Here is a 23546-nt window from a genome sequence, read left to right as displayed (position 1 = left end):
GCATAATGGGATAATGGAAGAGGTGGAACCAGACTGGCTTTGAGAGGCGGGATCAGGGCAAAATTGTTGTAGTGTTGGGTGAAGTTGTGTGAAGTTTGGGTGTTGGATGATCTTGGCTATTATTTGAGTACTCTGAGATGTAGCGCCAGTTTGCAGGGTCACAGTGACTAAGGAAATATTCCTGGGGAGAAAAAGACATCTGGGCTTATTCACTACAGAAAGGGCAGAAGGATGTCAGTGTTATTATGCATTTGGGCAACAGTATGATGTATATGTAGGGGTGCATTGTGAGGGACTGCTGTTGTACAGCATGTGGTGCCTGATCAATAATAATGATCTTGCGCAGTGTCACAGAGAAAGAGTTTCCTTCCATCAGCTGGAGTTTGGAATGAGGGACCACTAGATTTGGAAATTGTGGCATGTGGTTTCATTTGGTAAGGCCAAGTTAATTTAGGAAGCTTAATAACCAGCTCCTGGAAGAGGCCCTGAAGCTGGGAGCACACTACTAGGTGGGTGCAGAAAACTATGCGTGTTCTGGCACTGTGCGGGTTTCACTTTTTTTGCTGCATTTTTGTTTGCAGTGTGCGGTTTGTTATTTTCAATTATCAAAGAAGTTCTACAGTAGCATATTTAAAAAAAAAACGCATCAAAAATGCATGTCTGCATGATCGATGATACGTTATGCGTGTTTTACATGCGATTTTGGAAATCATACAATTTAAGTTTTTAGTTGTGTGTTTTTTAAAAACATTTATACATTTGGCCCACAGACTTGCATTAGCAGCATAAACGGTAGCATTTTCCGCAACCCTATCGTTTTCTGCCTAGCGTGCTCCCTGCCATAAACTGAACCTTGGCAGTCATTTTTAGGCTGACTTGGCTCACCTGAATTAAAACTGTCAAACACCCCCCCCCCACCCCCCCCCAAAAAAAACCCCAAGCATATGATTGAAAAATACAAATCATAAGTTATATGCAGTGAAAAACTATATGTCTGAACGACCAACTCCTTTCACTTTCATTTAGAACAGATTTAAAGCAAACCTGCATTGTCACCAGGGAAAGAAAAGACACTCATCGAATTAGAGGGAAGCTTCCACATCCTCTTCGACCCGGGTGGGACTCTTTTTCACAGGCCCCCCCCCCCCTCCCCCCCCCCCACCTATACCTTTTAGAAGCATGGCTGTACTGCGCTTGCATGAGATCAGCCCAATGTCTCAATGTCTGCACAGTAAGCAGGAGCTGCTTGTGGAAAAAAAATCAAATTCCTGCACTGTTGCAAATATTAGGCAAATTATTTCATGAATAGATGATTGCAAATAAATTGAATAAAACATAAGATAATTGGTTAAAACCTCACTTTTGTATCAACACAACTCTGGCCAGAAAACGTAGTTGCAACGCAACAGCACTCCACAGACACTAACAATCACACCTAGACATAGATTCTATTATGGTGCTGTAGACCGGTCCATTTTTGCATGCAAAATATCTTGTGGTATGGAGGCAACGGAGTGAATAGGTTTTACTCTGGGAGTTGTTGGAAAATTGTGTTTCATTTAGCACTCTTAAAGAGACACTGAAGCGGAAAAAAAATGATGATATTATGATTTGTATGTGTAGTACAGCTAAGAAATAAAACATTAAGATCAGATACATCAGTCTAATTGTTTCCAGTACAGGAAGAGTTAAGAAACTCCAGTTGTTATCTCTATGCAAAAAAGCCATTAATCTCTACGACTTTCAAAGTCGTGGAGAGGGCTGTTTTCTGACTTTTATTATCTCAACTGTAAGTAAACTGTTTACTTTTCCTCTGCTAGAGGAGAGGTCATTACTTCACAGACTGCTCTGAAAGACTCATTTTGAATGCTGAGTGTTGTGTAATCTGCACATATTATAGAATGATGCAATGTTAGAAAACACACTATATACCTGAAAATAAAAATATGAAAAATATTTTCTTTGCTGCTAATCTTCTAGTAATTATTCACAACACAACCAATTCATTATATCATATATTTTTTTCCGCTTCAGTGTATCTTTAATGGTTATTAGCCGTAGAGTTCTGTGTTGTGTCACACTGAAGTAACAGTCGCAAATACTGAAACAGTACAGCCTAATATATATATTAATATTGCGACTTTGGTTGCCAATTTGGTCTGTCTTGTCTAGTTTATTGCTCATAATGTGTCTATTTGAGTATGCAAAGTGTCATGTGTTCACTAAACGCATGCTAACATCAACGATTATAATGCAATCTAAACATTTCGACACAAGTTATGTTTATTGGATGCATTACACATATGCTTTCAATCTGATTACACATTATGTAAACTCATGATATATGATACTGTCATTTAGATGTCATGCACTATTGCAATTCTTGTATTAATTTTGCTTTTGGATTCAATAAAGCGTATTAAAAAAAAAATAAAAGTCACTGGCTGCAAAGGTTTGAATACAGCTGAAGCTCGAAAAGTCAGAATATTGTGCAAAAGTTCATTTATTTTAGTAATCAAACTTTAAAGGTGAAACTAATATATGAAACAAGGCTGTGAAGTAGGAGTCAAGGAGTTTTTTGGTGTAGCTAGAGTTTGTCGGTGGTTTCATAAACTGGGTAGTCGGAGTCGGATGTTTTTTGTACCAAATCCACAACCCTGGTAAGTATTAGACTAAGAAGTCAGAGTCTGAGCCATTTTGGGTTCCTCACTTTTAAATTAGAAGCGCTCACGGCTGAAAATAAAGAAAAAAGTCACTTCATAAAGTCACCATCCAGTAGTATGAACAATGTCCAGCTGAATGTCCCAGGATTCTGAAAGAATTTCTTCAATCAACAGCCAACATGTCATGAAAAGAAAACAGAAGAGGGGACATAGCGTAATCCAATTTATACAAACGTTGCCCGTCACCGCTCAAAGTACACCTCTGTGCTTGGACACACTCCCCCCTGAGTGCCCGCACTCACCCAATCAGCCTCCAACAAATCCAGAGGTAAGGATATACAGCATGAGCGGGAGACTAGGCAGGGATCAAACCAACACGACCAGATTCTAGAACTCAAAACAGCGCCAGATAGTATAAAATCATTTAATAAAGTACGGGTAAAAAAGTATCACACTCACAAGTGTAGGAGGTAAACAGGCATGTAACACATATGTGGATCCAGTTCCGGGTAACCGCTCACACACACGCTGCCTCAGACCTTCCTTTCCTGCGACTTCCTGGTTGTGCCGGTCATGTGACGTAGCTCCGCCCTATGCATTTCGTCATGAAAATGACTCATCAGGGGCTCCCGTCACTCTAGCTATGCCGGCTCATATATTCCCTTAACCAAACCCTCCCACCTACTAAGCCCCGCCTTATATTAAAATAAGGTCCTCCGCAGACCAGTGTCTCAGCGCTCACCCTTCTGCATAAAACATTACATAAAAGTGCAAATAAGAAACTTTGCAGGCAATTAGGAACCGCATGCCTACATCCAATAGCTTGTATCAATATACATTTCACAGGACTAAACGAACTTTCAGGAAAACCACATCTGCATGTCAGCGCATCAGTGTAGGCATGTGGACAAATCAAAACTGCCGGTGCATCGCGACAGCCACAACAGCCAACCCGCCGCCCGCCGCCATGTATAACGCGCGCCTAAACGCGGCCAGAGTATACAAAACCCCTGTAACGGGGGCATGCTAACCGCGCACGCGGCCAACGATCTATGCGACCAATCATGACTAAAAATATCGGCGAGTGGGTGCAAGCGCACCAACACACATTGCGTGCGCGAACACCCACCCCCAACGACAACGCTGGTCACCAACACCGATCAATCCACAGCCCCCCACCATGCCCGATTCTCAGATTTCATTAATTATTTGCAATGAAACAGTTAATGTCCAGATCAACGTTAAGACCTATTGGACTAAATGTATCTAGATTAAAAATCCACCTTGTTTCTTTTTTAGACAGCTCCCTAACCCTGTTACACCCCCTCCAGTCGGGCATCAGTTTCTCCACCGCGCAAAAATGCATATCTGCAGGATTGCAATTGTGTTTCTGTTTAAAATGAAGGGAAACACTATGCTGTTCAAACCCCTTTTTTATATTGTTAATGTGTTCCCCGATCCTCTCCTTCAGGGGTCTGGTGGTGCGGCCCACGTATTGTAGGCCGCAATCACACCAGATCACATACACTACAAAAGCTGTATTACAGCATATAAACTGTCTAATCTTAAACAGATTCCCACTGGAGGTTGATACAATATTATCCTGTCTATGGGCTTTGGCTTCTCTACAGCATTTACAACCCCTACATGGGAAAAAGCCCGAAGATTGCCAACCCATTAACTGGTTTCTTTCTGGGGGGGTCACGCAGCTTGGTGCAATTCGATTTTTTAGAGTTGGGGCTCGACGATAGATAAAGTTGGGCCTGGGGGGTAGCCATCCTTTTAGCACATGATCACTCTGTAAAACATTCCAATGTTTATGGAAGATCCTCTCCACCGATCTATAATCTGCGGAAAAATCACTCAAAAACGAAAAAGGCTTGGAGTCGCACAATTCTCTCTTCTTTGTTTGGAGGAGGGCCACCCTATCTATTTCACCCACTTCTCTCTGGATGTCATCTAGCCAGGGTTCATTATATCCTTTTTCCACAAATTTAGTTTTCAGGATATCCGACTGCAGGAAATAGTCCTGCAGATCTGAGCAATTCCTGCGCACTCTCGTGAATTGACCCTTTGGAACACCCTTAAGCCACTGTGGATGGTGGCAGCTTGTAACATTCATGTATGCATTTCGGTCTGTGGGTTTAAAGAAACAACTCGTGGAAAAACCCTCCCCCTTCCTGGTGATAATAAGATCCAAAAAGTGTATGGACTCAGTATCACACTCTGCAGTTAATTGGATGTTTTCTTTAATGCTATTAATTTCAGTAATATATTCTCGGAAACTCACCTCATCGCCCCTCCAGAAAATCAGAAGGTCATCGATGTACCTTTTCCAGAATACGACCCTTGACCCTCCCCTCCTCAGAGCCTCTTCCTCCCACAAGGCCATGTACATATTTGCTAGACTTGGGGCATAAGAAGCCCCCATTGCACAACCGTACACCTGTCTGAAGAACTGCTGCTTGTGCCAAAAATAATTCCGCTTAAGGGAAAACTCGAGTAATGATAAAACAAACTCTATTTGAACACCGCGCATATCACATAGTTCATGTAAAAACGTCCTTGCGGCCTCCGTTCCATCGTCATGAGGTATATTAGTATAAAGTGACCCTACATCTGCCGTGGCCAACAAAATATCACCCCCGATCTTCAGTTCCTCCAACAGCTGTACGGTGTGCTTAGTGTCCGTCAACACATGTGGCAACTGGGGGACGATCGGTTGTAAAAAACTGTCTATGTACTGCCCTATCCTGTGAGTGATGGAACCCACTCCACTAAGAATAGGTCTCCCGGGTGGATTTGTAGTGCTCTTATGGATCTTCGGGAGTTGGTACATTATCGGTATCCGTGGGGCTGAAGGAACCAGAAAATCACATGTTTTTTTATCTAATAGGCCCATCATCAGTCCCTCATCTAACAGGAGGGCCAGTTCCCGTTTATATTTTAAAGTAGGATCTCCTGGTAATTTCTCATAAGTTTTTTCATCATAAATCAGCCTGTCCAACTCTGCGAAATATTGATCTTTGCGTAAGAGCACCACGCCCCCCCCCTTTATCAGCTGAACGAACAACTAGTCCTTTGTCTTTTATTAGACTTTCTATAGCTCGTTCGTTGGAGGGCCTGGTTTTAATCTTCAATTTCTTAAGGTCATTAACCACCCGGTCCTTAAAATTTTCCACTGCATTAAGGGCCGAAACGTCCTGGGGGTTAAAAGTGGATGCATGCGGTTCCTAATTGCCTGCAAAGTTTCTTATTTGCACTTTTATGTAATGTTTTATGCAGAAGGGTGAGCGCTGAGACACTGGTCTGCGGAGGACCTTATTTTAATATAAGGCGGGGCTTAGTAGGTGGGAGGGTTTGGTTAAGGGAATATATGAGCCGGCATAGCTAGAGTGACGGGAGCCCCTGATGAGTCATTTTCATGACGAAATGCATAGGGCGGAGCTACGTCACATGACCGGCACAACCAGGAAGTCGCAGGAAAGGAAGGTCTGAGGCAGCGTGTGTGTGAGCGGTTACCCGGAACTGGATCCACATATGTGTTACATGCCTGTTTACCTCCTACACTTGTGAGTGTGATACTTTTTTACCCGTACTTTATTAAATGATTTTATACTATCTGGCGCTGTTTTGAGTTCTAGAATCTGGTCGTGTTGGTTTGATCCCTGCCTAGTCTCCCGCTCATGCTGTATATCCTTACCTCCGGATTTGTTGGAGGCTGATTGGGTGAGTGCGGGCACTCAGGGGGGAGTGTGTCCAAGCACAGAGGTGTACTTTGAGCGGTGACGGGCAACGTTTGTATAAATTGGATTACGCTATGTCCCCTCTTCTGTTTTCTTTTCATGACATGTTGGCTGTTGATTGAAGAAATTCTTTCAGAATCCTGGGACATTCAGCTGGACATTGTTCATACTACTGGATGGTGACTTTATGAAGTGACTTTTTTCTTTATTTTCAGCCGTGAGCGCTTCTAATTTAAAAGTGACATTTGTGACAATTTTACAGTATTGTGTTTAGTGCGCTCCATGTGCATCTTCTATCCATTAACTATCCATTAGCGCAGCTTTATTCCTGATTTCATTTTGGGTTCCTGGAGTTTGAGTCAGAGTTGTGGTTTCATAAACTGAGTGGTCGGAGTTAGAGACGGATGATTTTTGTACCGACTGCACAGCCCTGATATGAAATACACTCTTTATTTCTACACGCACGCACGCACGCACGCACACAGACACACACACCGTTTATGTATCTTGGGTCAGCTATGGGCTTTGGGCCAAAACTATCACACACACACACACATACAATACAGCACTGATCTGTAACACAATTCTGACAATAGATCAGGGTATTCCCAGAGTAATGCTATTTCCATAGGAAGTACGCTTCCTCATCAAATAAACATCTATCAAATAGCCTAGAATGTAGCTGTAAGCTAGGTAAATAATTTCCTGTGGAAATGCTGTAACTTCAGGAATCTGTCAAACTGTTTCTATTCAGGTATTTTGGCAGCTCCCTATTTTAAAGTGTTTGCATATTACAATAAGGTGTTTTGCATTAGACCATAGCTTAAAGTGGATCCGAGATGAACTTTTACTCATTGCATAATTGTGTTCCTTTCCTATTGTTTATAGGGCATTCCTCAAGCCAAATACTTTTTTGTTTTTGTTTTAATACTCTAATTCCTTATAAACTAAACAAGCTTCGCCTCACAGCTTTTCAGAGAGCCTTGGCATTTTCAGACAGTAGCAAGGGTGCATGGGAGCTCAGTCTGGGCAGGAGGAGGGGGGGGGGGGTATTACTACTCAGAGATTTCAGAGGCAGAGGGGAGGAGGAGGGGGGATTAGGTTTTTTTCACATGCTGAGTGCTGAAGATGCAGATAAGCTTGCCTGTGTGTAATGTTTACAAACAACATGTCTGCTGTAATTGTATCACAGGAGGAAATAATCATATTCTATTGAAGCTGTTTGCAGCTAGAGTCTAAACTTTAGATAAGATATATAGATAAGTTACTTGTTATAGTTAGTTTTTCATCTCGGATCCGCTTTAAAGTGAACCTCCAGACTAAAAATCTACTCAGCAGCACTGAAAAGGCTTGGTGTTTCTTTAACAGTTTCACAGCATCAGAACTTTGTTTTTCTTACCCAAGCCTCATTTTTAGCTGCATGGAAGAATACAGCCATGGCATTTTTCCCTGGATGCTTTGCAAAGCATGACAGGATTTCTGATGTTGTTGTTCTCTTTCTGCTGTTTGGGCGCAATTTTTTTTAATTTTTTTTAATTGAGATTTAACTACCTAACGACCACGTCACGCCAATGGGCGTGAATGCAGCGGCAGCCCCAGGACCGCCTAACGCCAATTGGCATCAGGTCCTGGGGCTGGCTACTGCAGGAGATCGCGCACAGGCTGTGCGCGCATCTCCTGCTTGAGGGGCAGTGCTCCGCCCCACCTTCAGTCTCCGAGCGGCAATTGCCGCTCGGGAGACTGTAAGACGGAAAAACCGCCGTCTTTTAACTAAGTACAGCACTGCCGTGGATTGCAATGCTGTACTTAGTCACAGCGCTGTGACACGGCTGTCCCCCTGGGTCACTAGAGAGCGATCGGCTCTCATAGGCAGAAGCCTATGACCGCCAATCGCCAGGATTGGCCAGCTGGGGGGAGGGAGGGGTTTGGGAAACAAATAGTAAAAAGGAATAGAAAAATAAAGAGATAAATATTGATAATAAAAAAAACAACAACTGGGGGGCGATCAGACCCCACCAACAGAGACCTCTGTTGGTGGGGGGAAAAGGGGGGGGGATCACTTGTGTGCTGAGTTGTGCGGCCCTGCAGCTTGGCCTTAAAGCTGCAGTGGCCAATTAAGTAAAAAAATAGGCTGGTCTTTAGGGGGATTTAACACTGCGGTCCTCAAGTGTTAAAGCCTAGTGTTTAGCGTCTACACTGACGGCCTGGCAGGACAACCTCTTAGCATTTTCATGATAATTTGCCTACTTGCAATTGGCTTAAAGCTACACTGCTGGAAAGCTAGGCCCCATTGCTGCAATTTGCTGTTGTCCCCTGGAACCTGATGTAACCAACTAGGGGGATTATGGTCAGGAACGACCGTGAACTTGCAACCATAGAGACAGTGCAGCAGCTTGTTTAGGGTTCTTACCATCGCCGCACATTCTTTCTCTATGGTGGCGTAAGCTACTTCTCTGTCTCTTTGGTGAATGATCAACTGCTGGGCTGCCCCTTCCACCTCAGAAGGCTTTGACGGATTATCCCCTCTGCAAAGTCTGTCTTGCTCCTAGTACACCCTCACTGTGTCATCCTAGGCTGGTGGCCTACTAGCCAGACCCCTGAAGGATATGACATGGTGACATTAGCCCCTTCAGTGGACGGTTCTTCTGCTGCAGACCAGCCAGCACCGCTGGTTACCACTGCAGCTGATGGAGTGTTCGCATTATAGATTGTGATAGGGTGATCCATTGTCTGGTTCACATCACAGCATATGGCAGATACATGCATGTTGGATTCAGGCAAAGAGCAGGTTAATTTGCTAAAAGACTCCAGATGCTGCAAGCTTTATCAGAATAAAACCTGGTTGAATTGGGAGTCTGGAGCCGGTCAAGTGTGTGAGAGTGGGACACTTGACCATACCCTCCAAGCCTGGACATTGCTGATACTCTGTGGAGAGGTGCTGCAGCATAAATAGCAATTTAATTGGCCACCTGCGCACACCAAAAATCGCTAGTGTAATCGCAAACGCTAAGGGTTTTTTGAAGTGATTTTTCAGAGCAATTACAGGCATGTGCCTAGCGACTTTCTAGGTATGCCTAGCGATTTTTTAAGCGTTTTGGTGTAGCATTTTAATTTTTTGTACAATAGAGCTGGAAGTGAACAGCACTTTTAAAAATAATGCTTTGAAAATCGCTCTTTTCTAATGTTTTTTTAGAGCGATTTTACACTTTTCCTATTCTTAACATTGAGGCTGAATTGCCTCAGAACTGCTGCAAGGTCTGCATTTGGGGAAAAAAATCACATCACTCTGGTGTGATCCTTTGCATACAAATACATTAGCCAAATGCTTTGCAAAGCGCTAGGATTTTTAAAAGCGATCAGAAGCGCTCTTGGTGTGCACCAGCCCTGTCAGACGGTGGATGCTAAGCCAGAGAGTGGACACAGAGAGAACTCATGGGACTGCTGAACTGTGAGTGGGCCAGAAGGCCAAAATGACTGTTTAATTTGTTTGCTTTGACTAGCATAGTCAGGTTTCCAGATATTGATGAAGACTAGGAAGCCCAAAAGGCTAAAGGCTCGTACACACGTCCAACATGCACACGACCAACATGACAAACCACACAACCCGGGGAACCACACAACCTGTATGTCCACACGCCTAGACGGCTAAACAACCAACTCGATTCAAATACTGTGCACATAAGAGGAATGACGGACTACACATTCAAAACAAGTACAAGTCTTTCAAACATCTTGTACACACGCACCAACTGCATGATATCAGACCAACATAAATCCGACAGTTGGATCGGGCAAAACGCCTGTTATCAGTTGCTCATCAAGTTGTTTGCACGTGTACACATGCCTGATTATCGTCCAACTAAAGTCAGATGATAATCAGGCTGCAGGTTGATCCGTGTTTACTTAGCTTCAAGGTTTCTGTTATCTTTTGTTTTATTTTGTCATTTTGTTGTCATAGTTTGCCAGCCGCTCTGTAAATAAAAGAGCTGGAATCTGCATGATCAGGAGTGTGACACCTGCTTGCTACCTACAAATACAACACGGCGTCACAACATATAGTTGTTCAGCACATCACATGTGACATCAACAGTATCTGTGCTAATCATATTGTTATTCAGCACAATCACAAATAACATCAACATTATCTGCATTAATCATATCATTATTCAGCACAAATTATATTAAAATGATCTGCATTAAACATATTGTTATTCCGCACATGACAAATGACAAACAGTATCTGCTTTAATCGTAACATGTCCCAATCCAGACCTGGGTAATAGTCTTTTCTATCCTGGCTCATTTTCATTCATATTAACATTTGAAAATAAGAACTATATCAATTAAAAGGATGGGATTAAACACATTTTTCAGTAGAAAAATACATATATTTACATAGTTCTGTACATCAGTCCTGAAAAAGGGACAAATTAGGGAGAAAGGGGGACAAAGGGATTTACATTCACCTAAAGGATTGTTAGTAATACCTGTTCAATTTCTCATTAATGCAGTTATCTAATCAACCAATCACATGGCAGTTGCTTCAATGCATTTAGGGGTGTGGTCCTGGTCAAGACAATATCATGAACTCCAAACTGGATGTCAGAATGGGAAAGAAAGGTGATTTAAGCAATTTTGAGCGTGGCATGGTTGTTGGTGCCAGACCGGCCGGTCTGAGTATTTCACAATCTGCTCAGTTACTGGGATTTTCATGCACAACCATTTCTAGGGTTTATTAAGAATGGTGTGAAAAGAGAAAAACACCCAGTATGCGGCAGTCCTGTGGGGAAAATGCCTTGTTGATGCTAGAGGTGAGAGAAGAATGGGCTGACTTATTCAAGCTGATAGAAGAGCAACGTTGACTAAAATGACCACTCGTTACAGCCGCTGTAGTTCCCAAAGTGGGACTGTCCCTCAGAAAGAGGGACAGTTGGAAGCTATGTATGTGGGGTGGGGGGAGCACACCACATATCTAGTACCTATAATGAGGCGGGCACATGGGGGGCATACTTTGGCATCTCTGCCTCTGTTGCTGGAAAGCCTTGTCCAAGCCCTGAGACTAGGCAAAGTTAAAGAGTAAAACAAATCAAACTGTTCATATTAACCTTTGATGAATTATGGAAATCTCCAAATGAGCTGCTTATTCTTGTCAGTCTTGTGCTCCAACCCCACCTACATGTTTCTTTTTCATGTTACAAAAGACATCAATCTCCCAGTATGCTCAGGGAAGGCAGACCTTGAACTCCATTGTCTAGGCAATGTTCCCTGATGCAAGCTCTAGATCTGCTTTTACTAATGGAGCATACTAATTCTTGGCAAAATACAACTATCAGTATGCATTATTAAATGGCATATGGTACATGCAAGAATGTAAGTGGTAAGTGTCCGTTAATATGTAAGGGATAGCAGATTGCGTAACATACATACTGGTAGATGTACTATTAGTTTCTCAGTCATGTGTTTTCCCACAAAATAAATATCCATCCAGTTGTAGAGGACATTGCTGCTGAATATACATATATACATAGTGTACACATTATTTAAGCAAGTAAACACATACCAATTGGTAATACAGTTAGCAGAACTGAGCAACCAGAAAGCAGTTAATAAGCTGCCCGTACATACTACAGTCTGGTTTACTTGCAGATGAACTTGCCAAGGCTGTTCAGCATTCATAAAAGGAGTGCATGGGGCCATACCTGAAAGATAAGCAGCAGTCTATGTAAAGGTCACAAAATATTACAGAATATAACATTTTCTAGCTTGCATTGAGCTAACAAGACTGACTTACATTGTTTGGTAGGACACCCCAGGGACTTCACATTGTGCAGAACAGTACACCATGCCACATATTGGGGTTGATTCATAAAGCATTACCGCATTTGGTAATGCAGAAAACAGCTGACTACCGAGCACTTAGTAAAATGTCAATTAATAAAAGCTGTTACCACATGAAAAGCTGAAATTACCGAGCAGTGAGGTAAATCACCGACTTGTGCGGTAATTACCTCAACACATGTCAGTAAATGTAAATTCATAAAGTCTACAACAAGCAGTAAAGCCACTAGGCAATACTGCCTGCTTTGAAGTGGTGATAAGAGTGTGAAGTCTGTGTGGGACTGTGCTGGGAATGGTGACTCACAAGCAGTGAGATCTCCCCCCAGGCAGCAACAGAGTAATCAGAAAAAAATGGCCTTTCCAGAAGTCCTCTGGCTGTTTAACCTCTTGAGTTGCTCTGTGAATGATACGTAGGAGCTGGAGGTGAAAATCACCTAAGCATGTGTAAAGTTTCTTCAAATTCTTCTAAGCTGTGGCGATTAAATAGAGTATTAAGAAAGACTAATAGACAGTTTTAGAGCAGATTCAGAGCAAGCAGAGGCAGTATAACAAAACATATACATCTAAAGGGAAGCCTCTTATACTGTAATGCTGTCTCTGCATGTAACAGCATGTAACAATACAGACAACTCACACGCTACTGCTGTTATCGATGGTTGGGCTTCGGTAAATCACCACACTTCTATCGCACCTGTTAAGATTTTTATGAATTGGCACACAAAAAGTCTAAACACAGAATTCTGTATTTTCCCGACCAGATTTTTTTTTTAACCGCACAGTTTTTTATGAATTGACCCAATTGTATGCCATCTGCTCTGCAAGGACATGAGATATTGCACAGAAAGCATAGCTGGCATTCCCATTGTGCTGCCATAGGATGCAATATCACACAACAGCATGCATTTTGTGAGCCATGCAGCTCTGTTGCATTTAGTGTCATTGAATGGAGTGGTTCCTGTTGCAGATAGCACAGATAGCAGTGCGGGTGGTCATGTTCAGATTTCATCTATAAAAATAAATGTTGCCAACTAAAATAATCTGTTTATAAAGCGGCTTCCACTAAACCAGTTTGCAAAGCTGGATGGAGTGAGAATTATGTATATGTCATACAGTTATTTTGATACTGGACGCCCAGGGTATGGAAGTAAGAGATCGCGCTGTGCCCATAAAACACGCCTCTTCCACCCGTCTGGACCGTCCTATCCTGTTACCGCCTCTCAGATCTCGCTGCTGAGAACTGCAATGAAGTGGAGCAAACGAGCATGTGCGAGATCTGAGAGGCGGAGAAGGAGGTAAATAAGATACAAGGGCGGGCCAGACCGGTGAAAGAGGAATGTTTTATGGGTACAGCGCAATCTATTCTTCCATACCGCTCTGATAAACTAGGAGACAGCGAGAGCTGACCAATCTGCTTTAAGACAGGTAGAGCTGACCAATCCGCTTATGGAGAGGGAGAGTTGACCAATCCAACCAGTTAATCACCTGTGTACTGTTATATACTGTGTACCACATACAGTACAGCACCAGTATCTGTTCATAAGTAGCACCAGTATTCAATGTTTTTTTTTATTTTTTTGGTGTACGTTGCAAGAGGGGTAGTCTTATATGGCTAGTATATCCCAAACTCTATATTTTAACTGGAAAAGTTGGGGGGTCATCTTATATGGCCAGTCGTCTTATACGCCGGAATATACAGAGTATAAGCCAACTCGAGTATAGGCCGACACCCCAACTTTTACCTATAAAAACTGGAAAAAATTAATGACTCTAGTATAATCCGAGGGTAGGACATGCAGCAGCTGCTGATGAGTTTCAATCCTATTCTGCAGTTCCGCTGTGTTGTTAGGATCTAGTTCTGCAGATGAATTGTGGTGAGATTACACTTCTCATTGTGCAAGAATTAACAGGTGCTGGTACCAGCCTTCCCGAAGAAATTGTCTTGTGCCATATGCAGAATTGCTGCCCAAGTAAGCTAAGGAGACAGGCCAGGGTAAGTTGTGCCCGGTAGGAACAGGCATGATAGATGTGACATTTGATTCTGCTGTGTTCTTGGTCTACAGTCCAGGACCTCATCTGTCTAATCTGAGCAGACCCTGGCAAATGCAGAAAGATAAGCTGTGCACTGGTGGCTGCATGTCCCCTTCTCCCCCCTGCCACGTGCAGAGTGCTCGGTATCTACATTTGGTTGCTGTGTTAAATACCCCCCGCAGTGTTATCCTCATTTCTCAATGCTGAGAATTTGTGGCAGACCTTTGACCCGCAGCATATGCTGAAAGATGAGCTGCATGCTGACAGCCGCATGCTCCCTCCTCCCCCTGACATGTGCAGAGTGCTTGATTTCTATTTGGATGCCGCATTACCCCCCCCCCCCCCCCATGTCCCCAGATCGGAATGTGTATGGAATATGTATAGACTTCTGTGTCCCCTCCCGAGTGTCCCAGTCGGATATACAGAGAAGCAGTGCATCTTTCATCACTCACCCCATTCTTGGAACCCCTTAGTATAGCCTGTCTCATTGCTATGACTCTGACACGAGGTGTCACTAGAGGGCATCGTATCAATAAGACTGCTAATGACAGGCCAAACCAAGGGATCCCAGAGCAGCACAGAGTGGGGTGAGTGATTGAGTGAAGGAAGCACCCGCTGCCATCTATACACATTCCAGTCTGGCAGAGTGTGTGTGTGTGTGGGGGGGGGGGGCAGGGATGGTGCGGTGGGGATTTTACACAGCAACAAAATAGATGCCGAGCACTTTGCACATAGCGGGGGGAGGAGAGAGTGCACGGCTGTCAGTACACAGCTCATCTTTCTATATATATACATTTTTTTATATTGCAATGGGAAGGGTCCTTTGGGGGAGTCACTAAATATGTTGACTCAAGTATAAGTCAAGGCCCCTACAATTGAGCCACTTCTTTGGCTTATACTCGACTATATACAATAAGTGTATTTATTAAGTGCAACAAGTTGACACAACCATTGTGCAGAATTGTACAGAACAAACGTTCTGTATAGTTTCGTAGGAACCTTGACAAAAATTTATATTTTTATTTATTTTCATTTGCCATTTGCCAATACAGCCACTGCTTCTTTCAGCTGTTGAATAGGCATGTTCATAGCTCAAATATGCTGTCAATCCATCTTAGCCTCTTCTTCTTTGTAGTCTTCTTCCTCTTTTGCCTTTTTTCCAAGCATCAAGGATTCTCAGTTTAAACAGCAGTTTTATTGAAACAGAAAAGATAAAACATTCCAAAAGTAGATACAAGATTTCTCCAAAGTACCTGGTCTTTTCAATATGTGACCAAAGTATTTGAGTTTTATTAGTAGTATCAGACCTTCTAGTTAACACTCTGGCCTTATTTCTTTAAGTGTTGACTGGTTAGATCTTCTGGCAGTTCAAAGAATTCTCAGTAGCTTTCTCCACACCCACAGTTCAAAAGCATCAATTTTTCAATGCACGGCCTTATTTACAGTCTAACTTTCACAGCCAGTCGAGGGCGACTGCTAAATGCGACTGGAAATCTGATGCGATGTACAGGTACAACAGTCAGAAGCCATATGTTCGTTATTAGGGAATCAGTCAGGTGAGGTACAGCAACGAAGGACAAATGAAGAATCAGAGTATTGCCAAGATCAAAGGCAGGATATCAGTACATAAAGGTTTAAGTCTCACTGGAAACAATGACACAGAAACCTGTTGTTCAGGCAGTGAGCAACAGCAAGTGAAGCACTTTTAAAACATAATTCATGAAGTGAGCTCACATGTGCAATTAGGGATGTATAGCACATTCCAGACACTAGATGGAGCAGGAACAGCTCTGTAGAAAGAGTCCTGAGCTGGTGGGTTTCCATGTACCCCCCCCCCTCTTTTGGTCCCCCTCCTGAAGCTCCCCTCCAGGTTTATTGGGAAATTTAATGTGAAAGTCTTTACGAAGCTGGGGAGGGTGCAAGTCCTTCTCAGAAACCCAACTCTTCAGGATGGTAGCCCTTCTAGTAAATAAGGTTCTGTAACTTGACTCTGTGGAATCTAGAATCCAGGATCTGCTCCACCTCGTACTCCTCCACAGAGACTGGACCGGGAGGAGAGGGTCTTTTAGTATAATGGTTTAAAACAACCAGCTGGAGAAGGAAAATGTGGAAGGAATTGTGGATCTGAAGGGAAGGAGGCAACTTGAGCTTATAGATGACAGGATTGATGCAAGCCAAGATAGGGAAAGGACCTATGAAATGAGGAGCAAGTTTGGCAGTTTGTACCCAGAGACGAATATGGTTAATTGAAAGGCAAACATTTTCCCCAGGAGCAAACTATGGGGCCACTGAGGTCCACTTTGGAAGGTGGCAGGTCAGTGATAAAGTCCATCGATATATGTGTCCAAGGTACTACTGCACTAGGCAGAGGGAACAAAGGACCAGAAACTTCCCTCCTATGAGTTTTATTCTGGGCACACAGAGAGCAGGCAGAAACATAATTAACATCTTGTTTTAAAGAAGGCCACCAGTAACTGCGGGATATAAATTCAAAAGTCCGGCGGAAGCCTTGGTGAACTGCCAGCTTAGAATTATGTCCCCCGGACAGGATATGTTGACGTAAGGACTTAGGAACAAAAGTCTTTCCTGGGGGTACTTGATTGACATGGACTGTGGCAGCAGGCATAATTCTAGATAGATAGATAGATAGATAGATAGATAGATAGATAGATAGATAGATAGGTAATGTGTGCAGGTGCTGATTCAAGATCCTCAGTGTTAAAAGGACTGAGACAGCATCTGCTTTGGTGTTCTTAGAACCAAGTTGGTAGGTGAGCGTGAAGTCGAACAGTGCCCACCTGGCTTGACGAGCATCAAGTCTCTGAGATGACTGGAGGAATTGCAGATTTTTGTGGTCGGTGGGAAGCAAGCCCTCTCCAGCTGACACCACTCCAGTTTCTGTAAGGGGAGCCACAATAGTAGAGTAATCTTTGATACATTGGTGATAATAGTTGGCAAAACCCAGAAAATCCATAGTGAGTCCCTGAGCTGTGACAATATAACCCAGTAAAGGTATCTCAGAGACTATTTTCTCTGAGTCGTTGAAGAACAGCCCTAAAAAAATTGTCGATGTGACTGAAGATCCGCAGAATAGGTAAGAATGTCATCTTGCTTGAGACCGTAGATTCCTCTTTGAAGTTTGCTTACTAGATATGGCTTTTGTGAGTCCACAAATCCTTTTGGTTGTTACAAGTAGATCTCTTCTGTTAACTCGCTGTATAAGAAGGCTGTTTTGATGTGTCTTACGTGCATCTTCTTTTTTGTTGCAATAGTGAGCAATGTTCTGATTGTGGTGTGTTTAACCACTGGAGAAAATGTTTCATCATAGTCTTCCCTATATTTTTGAGAATAACCCTTGGCTACTAGCTTTGCTTTGTATCTCACAACCGTACCATCAGTGTTATACTTTATTTTAACAGTCCACTTACAGCTCTTTTTGTTTGCTGGTAGTTAACCAAGCCTGTTATTTTCCAGGTTTGGTTATTAACCAGAGAAGTAATGTCTTCTTCTGCTGCCTTTATCCACTTGTTGGCTTCCATTTCTGGGAGTTGAGCTATGTTATCCCAGGATGTTGGTTCATGCTTGTGGGCTATATTCACCTTGACAGAAAGTCTGATAGGTGGTTTGCCTTTATTTTCTCTCACTGAACACCTTGGTTCAATCTCTGGACTTGTGTGTTCTACATCTGTGATGTTTGATCTGGTGCTTACTTCAGTTTCCTGTTCTGTCGGTGTAGTTGTTAACTGCTTATGACCATTGTTGGTTTCTATTGTGGGTTCGGGTGAAATCATCCCACTGTTTCTCAGGTTTCATCTATTCAGTTTCTGTATGCTGTTAGGGTGTCTGTAACCTAGGAGCTTGTGCAGCACATGACTGCAATTATGTCCAGGTGTGCAACGATTTGCTGGCTCCTTAACTGTATCAAGTTCATATAGATGCTTACCCACTCTGGCCATTGCACTCAATTCTTCTCCATGTTGGATAGTGCACGGGTCACGTTGGAATTTTGTGATCAATCCTATACTTGTCAGTCACCTGACGAATAAAGGTACGTACACACCTCTGATTTTACTGAATGACTTGTCGTTCAAACCAGTTGTTTGGATGACAGTTGGACATGTGTACGTTCGATCGCTTGGTGGATCGTAGAGATCGGCACCTCTGTGAGAGGTGTTTGGGTACTCGATAGGGTTTGTGGGGAGGCGCCCAAGCTATATAAATATTCGCTAAAAAAAATAAAATTAGGTTTCTTACCTCTATTGAAGACTCACTGGGATGGGTAACAGGGAGTCTTTATTAAAAAGCGGTTATGCTGTGGACAACGCGTTTCACGAGACACAGCCCGCTTCCTCAGGTCAATAAAACAGAAAACCTTAAATTCTAGCCAGAGGAAGCGGACTGTGTCCCGTGAAATGCGTTGTCAACAACATAACCGTTTTTTAACCACTTGCCGACCGCGCACTCATAACGCGCGTCGGCAAAGTGGTAGCTGCAGGACCAGCGACGCATCTGCGTCGCCGGCTGCAGGCTAATTAATCAGGAAACAGCCGCTTGCGCGAGCGGCTGCTTCCTGTCAATTCACGGCGGGGGGCTCCGTGAATAGCCTGCAGGCCGCTGATCGCGGCTCGCAGGCTAAATGTAAACACAAGCGGAAATAATCAGCTTTGTTTACATTTGTACAACGCTGCTAACAGTAGCAGCGTTGTACTGGATCAGCGATCCCCGGCCAATCAGTGGCCGGGGATCGCTGTCACATGACAGGCAGGAGCCTGTTAGAGGCTGCACAGGACAGATCCGTTTCTGTGCAGCCTCCGATCTCCGGGGCAGGGAGGGAGGAGATGGAGAGGGGGAATCCTGCGGTGGAGGGGGCTTTGAGGTGCCCCCCCCCCCCCCCGCCAGCCACACGCAGGCAGGAGCGATCAGACCCCCCCAGCACATCATCCCCCTAGTGGGGAAAAAAGGGGGGCGATCTGGTCGCTCTGCCTAATGTTTGATCTGTGCTGGGGGCTGTAGAGCCCACCTAGCACAGAGATCAGTAAACAGCGCTGGTCCTTAAGGTGGGGTAAAGGCTGGGTCCTCAAGTGGTTAATAAAGACTCTTTTACCCATCCCAGTGAGTCTTTAATAGAGGTAATAAACCTCATTTTATTATTTTTTAGCGAATACTTATATAGCTAGGGCGCCTCCCCACAAACCCTATCGAGTACCCAAACACCTCTCACAGAGGTGCCAATCTCTACTATATTGGGATTTATTCCACTAGTGGAGGAGACCAAAAGAGGAGAACGACTGCCTGGTTCCAGAGCAGGCCGGGTGACCGAGCATGACGGTCAAAATTTCCACACGAGTATACGGTGGTTGCAGGACTGCAACCCATCCTTGTGAGTATTCAATTATCCACAAATTGAACCTTCAGGGCTTTAACGATACTGCACTATTGGGCTCCCGGTCTTCCTTTCTTCAACAGATAAACGGGGACTCGGTTTCAAGCGACAGAGAACCCGGGATCTGTTATACTACCTGTACCTTGAGCTCTGAGTTTAGGTATTTTTTCAGGCAGTATTTAATAGGTTGCTAGCATTATATAATATGTTAGCTGCTGGAGGTGGGTTGCGCAGTCGTGCTACATCCTATTCAGTCAGGGGAACGATTACAATAATCCACTAACAGCATAATGGGCGCCATTGTTTAGTGTCTTGTTGCTATGGATGTGGGCCCGCTGACATTGGTTTGGGATTAATACATCCTTTTTGCAGTTTCCTTGTTCCCTGTTATGATTGGATGGATTGGCTTGATGTCAGCACTCCCCTCCACTGGTGTCTAGCTAGCCGCTGATTGGTGGATTCTTGGAATGAAAGCGCAGGAGTGAGTGAGTTATGCCACTCTCCCCTGAGGAAACCGGCGAAACTGTGGGGAGCCGCTCTGCTTCATGGAATGCCACGCCACACTACCCTACCAGTGTGGCACGGGGATGTAGAGAGGGCTTCAACTCCAACTTTGGCTGGCATGCTGCTCGTGGTAACTACCCAAACCACCACTGCATTTCCTCGTGCTCCTGGCTCCACACACAGATGGTGAACCGTTCACACCCCGGCTATCTTGAGCCTGGATTGTCTCTATAGGCTCACAGCGCTGCACATTGAGACCAACAGATGAAACTTAGCTACTGTTGGGACTGTCCTACCAGATTTTGGTGAGATAGTTTCATGCTGTATGACCCACCCAAACTCGTATGCCAACTTGCCTATGGCTTAATTGAACTCTGGTATGATAGAAAATGCTCTCATAGTGAGCACCTGCTTGGTCCGCTTTATGGTTTACGCTGCTACTGATTGCTATTAACCTATACGAACTGGAAGATTCTGGTTGACTGGACCTGCTTTGTTTGAGCTGCTGTCTTGACCCAAATTAGCTCACTGCGGATGTGCGGGATGTTTTTTTTTCATGTTGATAGCATTCAGACTCGCGCTTTTCAAAGTGATGCAATGAACTCCAGCTATGATAGTGTGGTGCACCTGAGTGTGCCTGTTGGTTGTATGGCGGGGTGGCCATCCCATGTGTTTTTATTAATGTTTGCTTAACAATTGTAACTTTAATTAATTATATTTTGTACTATGTTTGAATCAGTTGCATTTAAGGTATATTAATTGGTGACAAACATGCCAGCTGTTAATTAATCCACTTCAGCCTGTTGATATTTATTGATTTGTTCTTAGGAACTATAATGGTGTAACTAATCTACTGGAGCAAAGGGCACAATTTTTCCAGTAACCTCCAGGACAGGCCCACCATGAGATGATATAGGCTCCTCCCAGGAACAGGAAACATCCAGATAAAGTGCTCAATAAATAAAAGAAAGACATCCCTAATCGCCTAAAAGTTTTCTGTTCCAGGGAACAAGAGTGCTCTATGTCGCTTGCCAGTCCAACAGGCCAGGGGTGCCAGGGATTAGGTTGGAGAGTCATGGGGGACCAGCTTGGAGATGGAGGTTCTGTGTCCTGTTGGAGGGAGGTATGGCTTCCTTTCTCTGACTCCTAATGGGTAATGGGTGTCGTTGGTGGTTCCACATGGGAGCAGCGGTGTCCATGATTCCCCCACAGGCGGAAGCCATAGCACGCTTGTGCGGTTGAATGGATGCTGGAACACTCAAGGTTCTGCACAGTAGCATGTGGGCGGAATGGATGATAGACACCAAGCAGGAACAAGGAAAGGTAAGAGTGGGCACAGGTTCTGGGCACCAGAAGGTGTGAGCTAATAGCTGCATCTGTTTCTGAGGTCTGAGTATGCATATATTTCTATGCTTATTGTCTGATATGGGGTTTGTATATCATGTAATATATTACATATTAATGAAGCTGCAGAACTTCGATTACTACAGCAGATTGAAAAAGCTGCAAGTAAAAATGAGGTCATAATTATGGGTGACTTCAACTTTCCAGACGTTGACTGGAGTATTGAGGCTACCCATTCTGGTGAAAGCAGCAGATTTCTGGCAGCACTACAAGACAATTACTTGACTCAAATGGTAACGGAACCAACTAGGGGGAATGCGTTACTGGATCTGATCTTTTCTAATAGACCAGATAATGTGTCAAATGTACAGGTTCAAGAACATTTGGGAAATAGTGATCACAACATGATAACGTTTGATCTGGTGACTGATAGGCCACGAGGCAGCGGGACCACTAAAACTATGAATTTTAGAAAAGCAAAGTTCAATCAAACTGGGCAGGCACTAAGTTTGGTGAACTGGGATAATGTACTACAAGGGGAGGACACTGAAGGGAAATGGCAAGCTTTTAAACTTATACTCAATCAATATTGTAGTATGTATATCCCATATGGAAACAAAATATCGAGTGATAAAAAAAGGCCTCAATGGATGAATAGAAAGGTTAAAGATAAAATGAAGAGGAAAAAGAATGCCTATAAGGTTCTAAAACAGGAGGGGACCGAGGCTGCACTAAGCATTTATAAGGAGTGCAATAAAAATTGTAAAAAAGAAATTAGGCTGGCAAAGATCGAAGCTAAAAATCAAATCACTAGGGATATCAAATCTAACCCAAAAAAGTTTTACAAGTACATCAACTATAAAAAAAGAAAGGTTGACTGTATAGGACTCCTAAAGGATGAGGGTGGGAACCCAATGGTGGATGACCAAGGTAAGGCAGAAGACTAAATAAATTAAAAATAGACAAGGCACCTGGCCCGGATGGCATGCATCCTCGGGTCCTAAGGGAATTAAGTTCAGTTATAGATAAACCCCTTTATCTTATCTATTGTGACTCTCTTGCAACTGGCAGAGTCCCAGTGGATTGGCGTACAGCCCACGTTTTTCCATTATTTAAGAAGGGCAAAAAATCAGATCCAGGAAATTATAGACCTGTAAGCTTAACATCAGTTGTATGCAAACTATTTGAGGGGTTACTAAGAGATACTATACATGACTTCATAGTAGAAAATAATCTTCAACATAGTAGAAAATCTTCAACATAGTAGAAAATAATCTTCAACATGGGTTTACTAACATCAACATGGGTTTACTAAAGACAGGTCCTGTTTGACTAACATGATTTTATAAGTTAGTGAATGCTAATATGGATATTGGGAATGCTGTAGATGTGATATACTTGGACTTTGCAAAGGCCTTCGACACTGTTCCCCACAAAAGTCTGGTGCAAAAGTTGAGGATGCAAGGACTGGGGAAGAGTCTGTGTGCATGGATAGGAAACTGGCTAATGGACAGAAAACAAAGAGTTGTGGTCAATGGATCGTACTCAAAATGAGAGACTGTTAGCAGTGGGGTACCACAGGGGTCTGTTCTGGGTCCAGTGCTCTTCAATTTATTTATTAATGACCTAGTAGATGCAGTAGTGAGCAATGTTGCTATTTTTTGCAGATGATACAAAATTGTGCAGAATCATCAACTCTCAGGAAGATCGTGTCATATTGCAACAGGATCTGGATAGGATGGCTATATGGGCACATACATGGCAGATGAAATTCAATGTTGAAAAATGTAAAGTCATGCATTTTGGTCGTACCAATGGTCTAGCACCATACAAAATAAATAGGATACAGTTAGGGACATCAAACTTGGAGAAGGACTTAGGAGTACTCATTGACAACAAGTTAAATAATCGTACTCAATGCCAAGCCGCTGCAGCTAAAAGTAACACAATTTTGGGATGCATTAAAAGGGAAATAAAAACTTGAGATGCTAGCATAATATTGCCCCTGTTTAACTCTCTAGTAAGGCCACATCTGGAATA

The 23546-nt window shown here is 43.4% G+C and overlaps 1 protein-coding gene across 1 annotated transcript in view; it reads right to left on the bottom strand.

Moving 5' to 3' along the window:
* Positions 1 to 34: 34 nt before the first annotated feature.
* The window catches only part of LOC137543717 (transmembrane protease serine 11D-like), a gene marked incomplete at its 3' end in the record, with an annotated part of 48254 nt that continues 24742 nt past the window's right edge, over positions 35 to 23546 (bottom strand). The window contains exons 5-6 of the mRNA XM_068264841.1: positions 11970 to 12108; positions 35 to 181 (exon numbers count right to left, since the gene is read on the bottom strand). Coding sequence (XP_068120942.1) covers positions 35 to 181; positions 11970 to 12108 — 286 coding nt within the window. The remainder of the gene's footprint in view (positions 182 to 11969; positions 12109 to 23546) is intronic.

Source organism: Hyperolius riggenbachi, unplaced genomic scaffold (assembly GCF_040937935.1).
Source record: "Hyperolius riggenbachi isolate aHypRig1 unplaced genomic scaffold, aHypRig1.pri scaffold_181, whole genome shotgun sequence".
NCBI classification, from domain to species: domain Eukaryota; kingdom Metazoa; phylum Chordata; class Amphibia; order Anura; family Hyperoliidae; genus Hyperolius; species Hyperolius riggenbachi.
The sequence above is the reverse complement of the archived record's forward strand: the minus strand, read 5'-3'. Positions and strand labels throughout refer to the sequence as shown.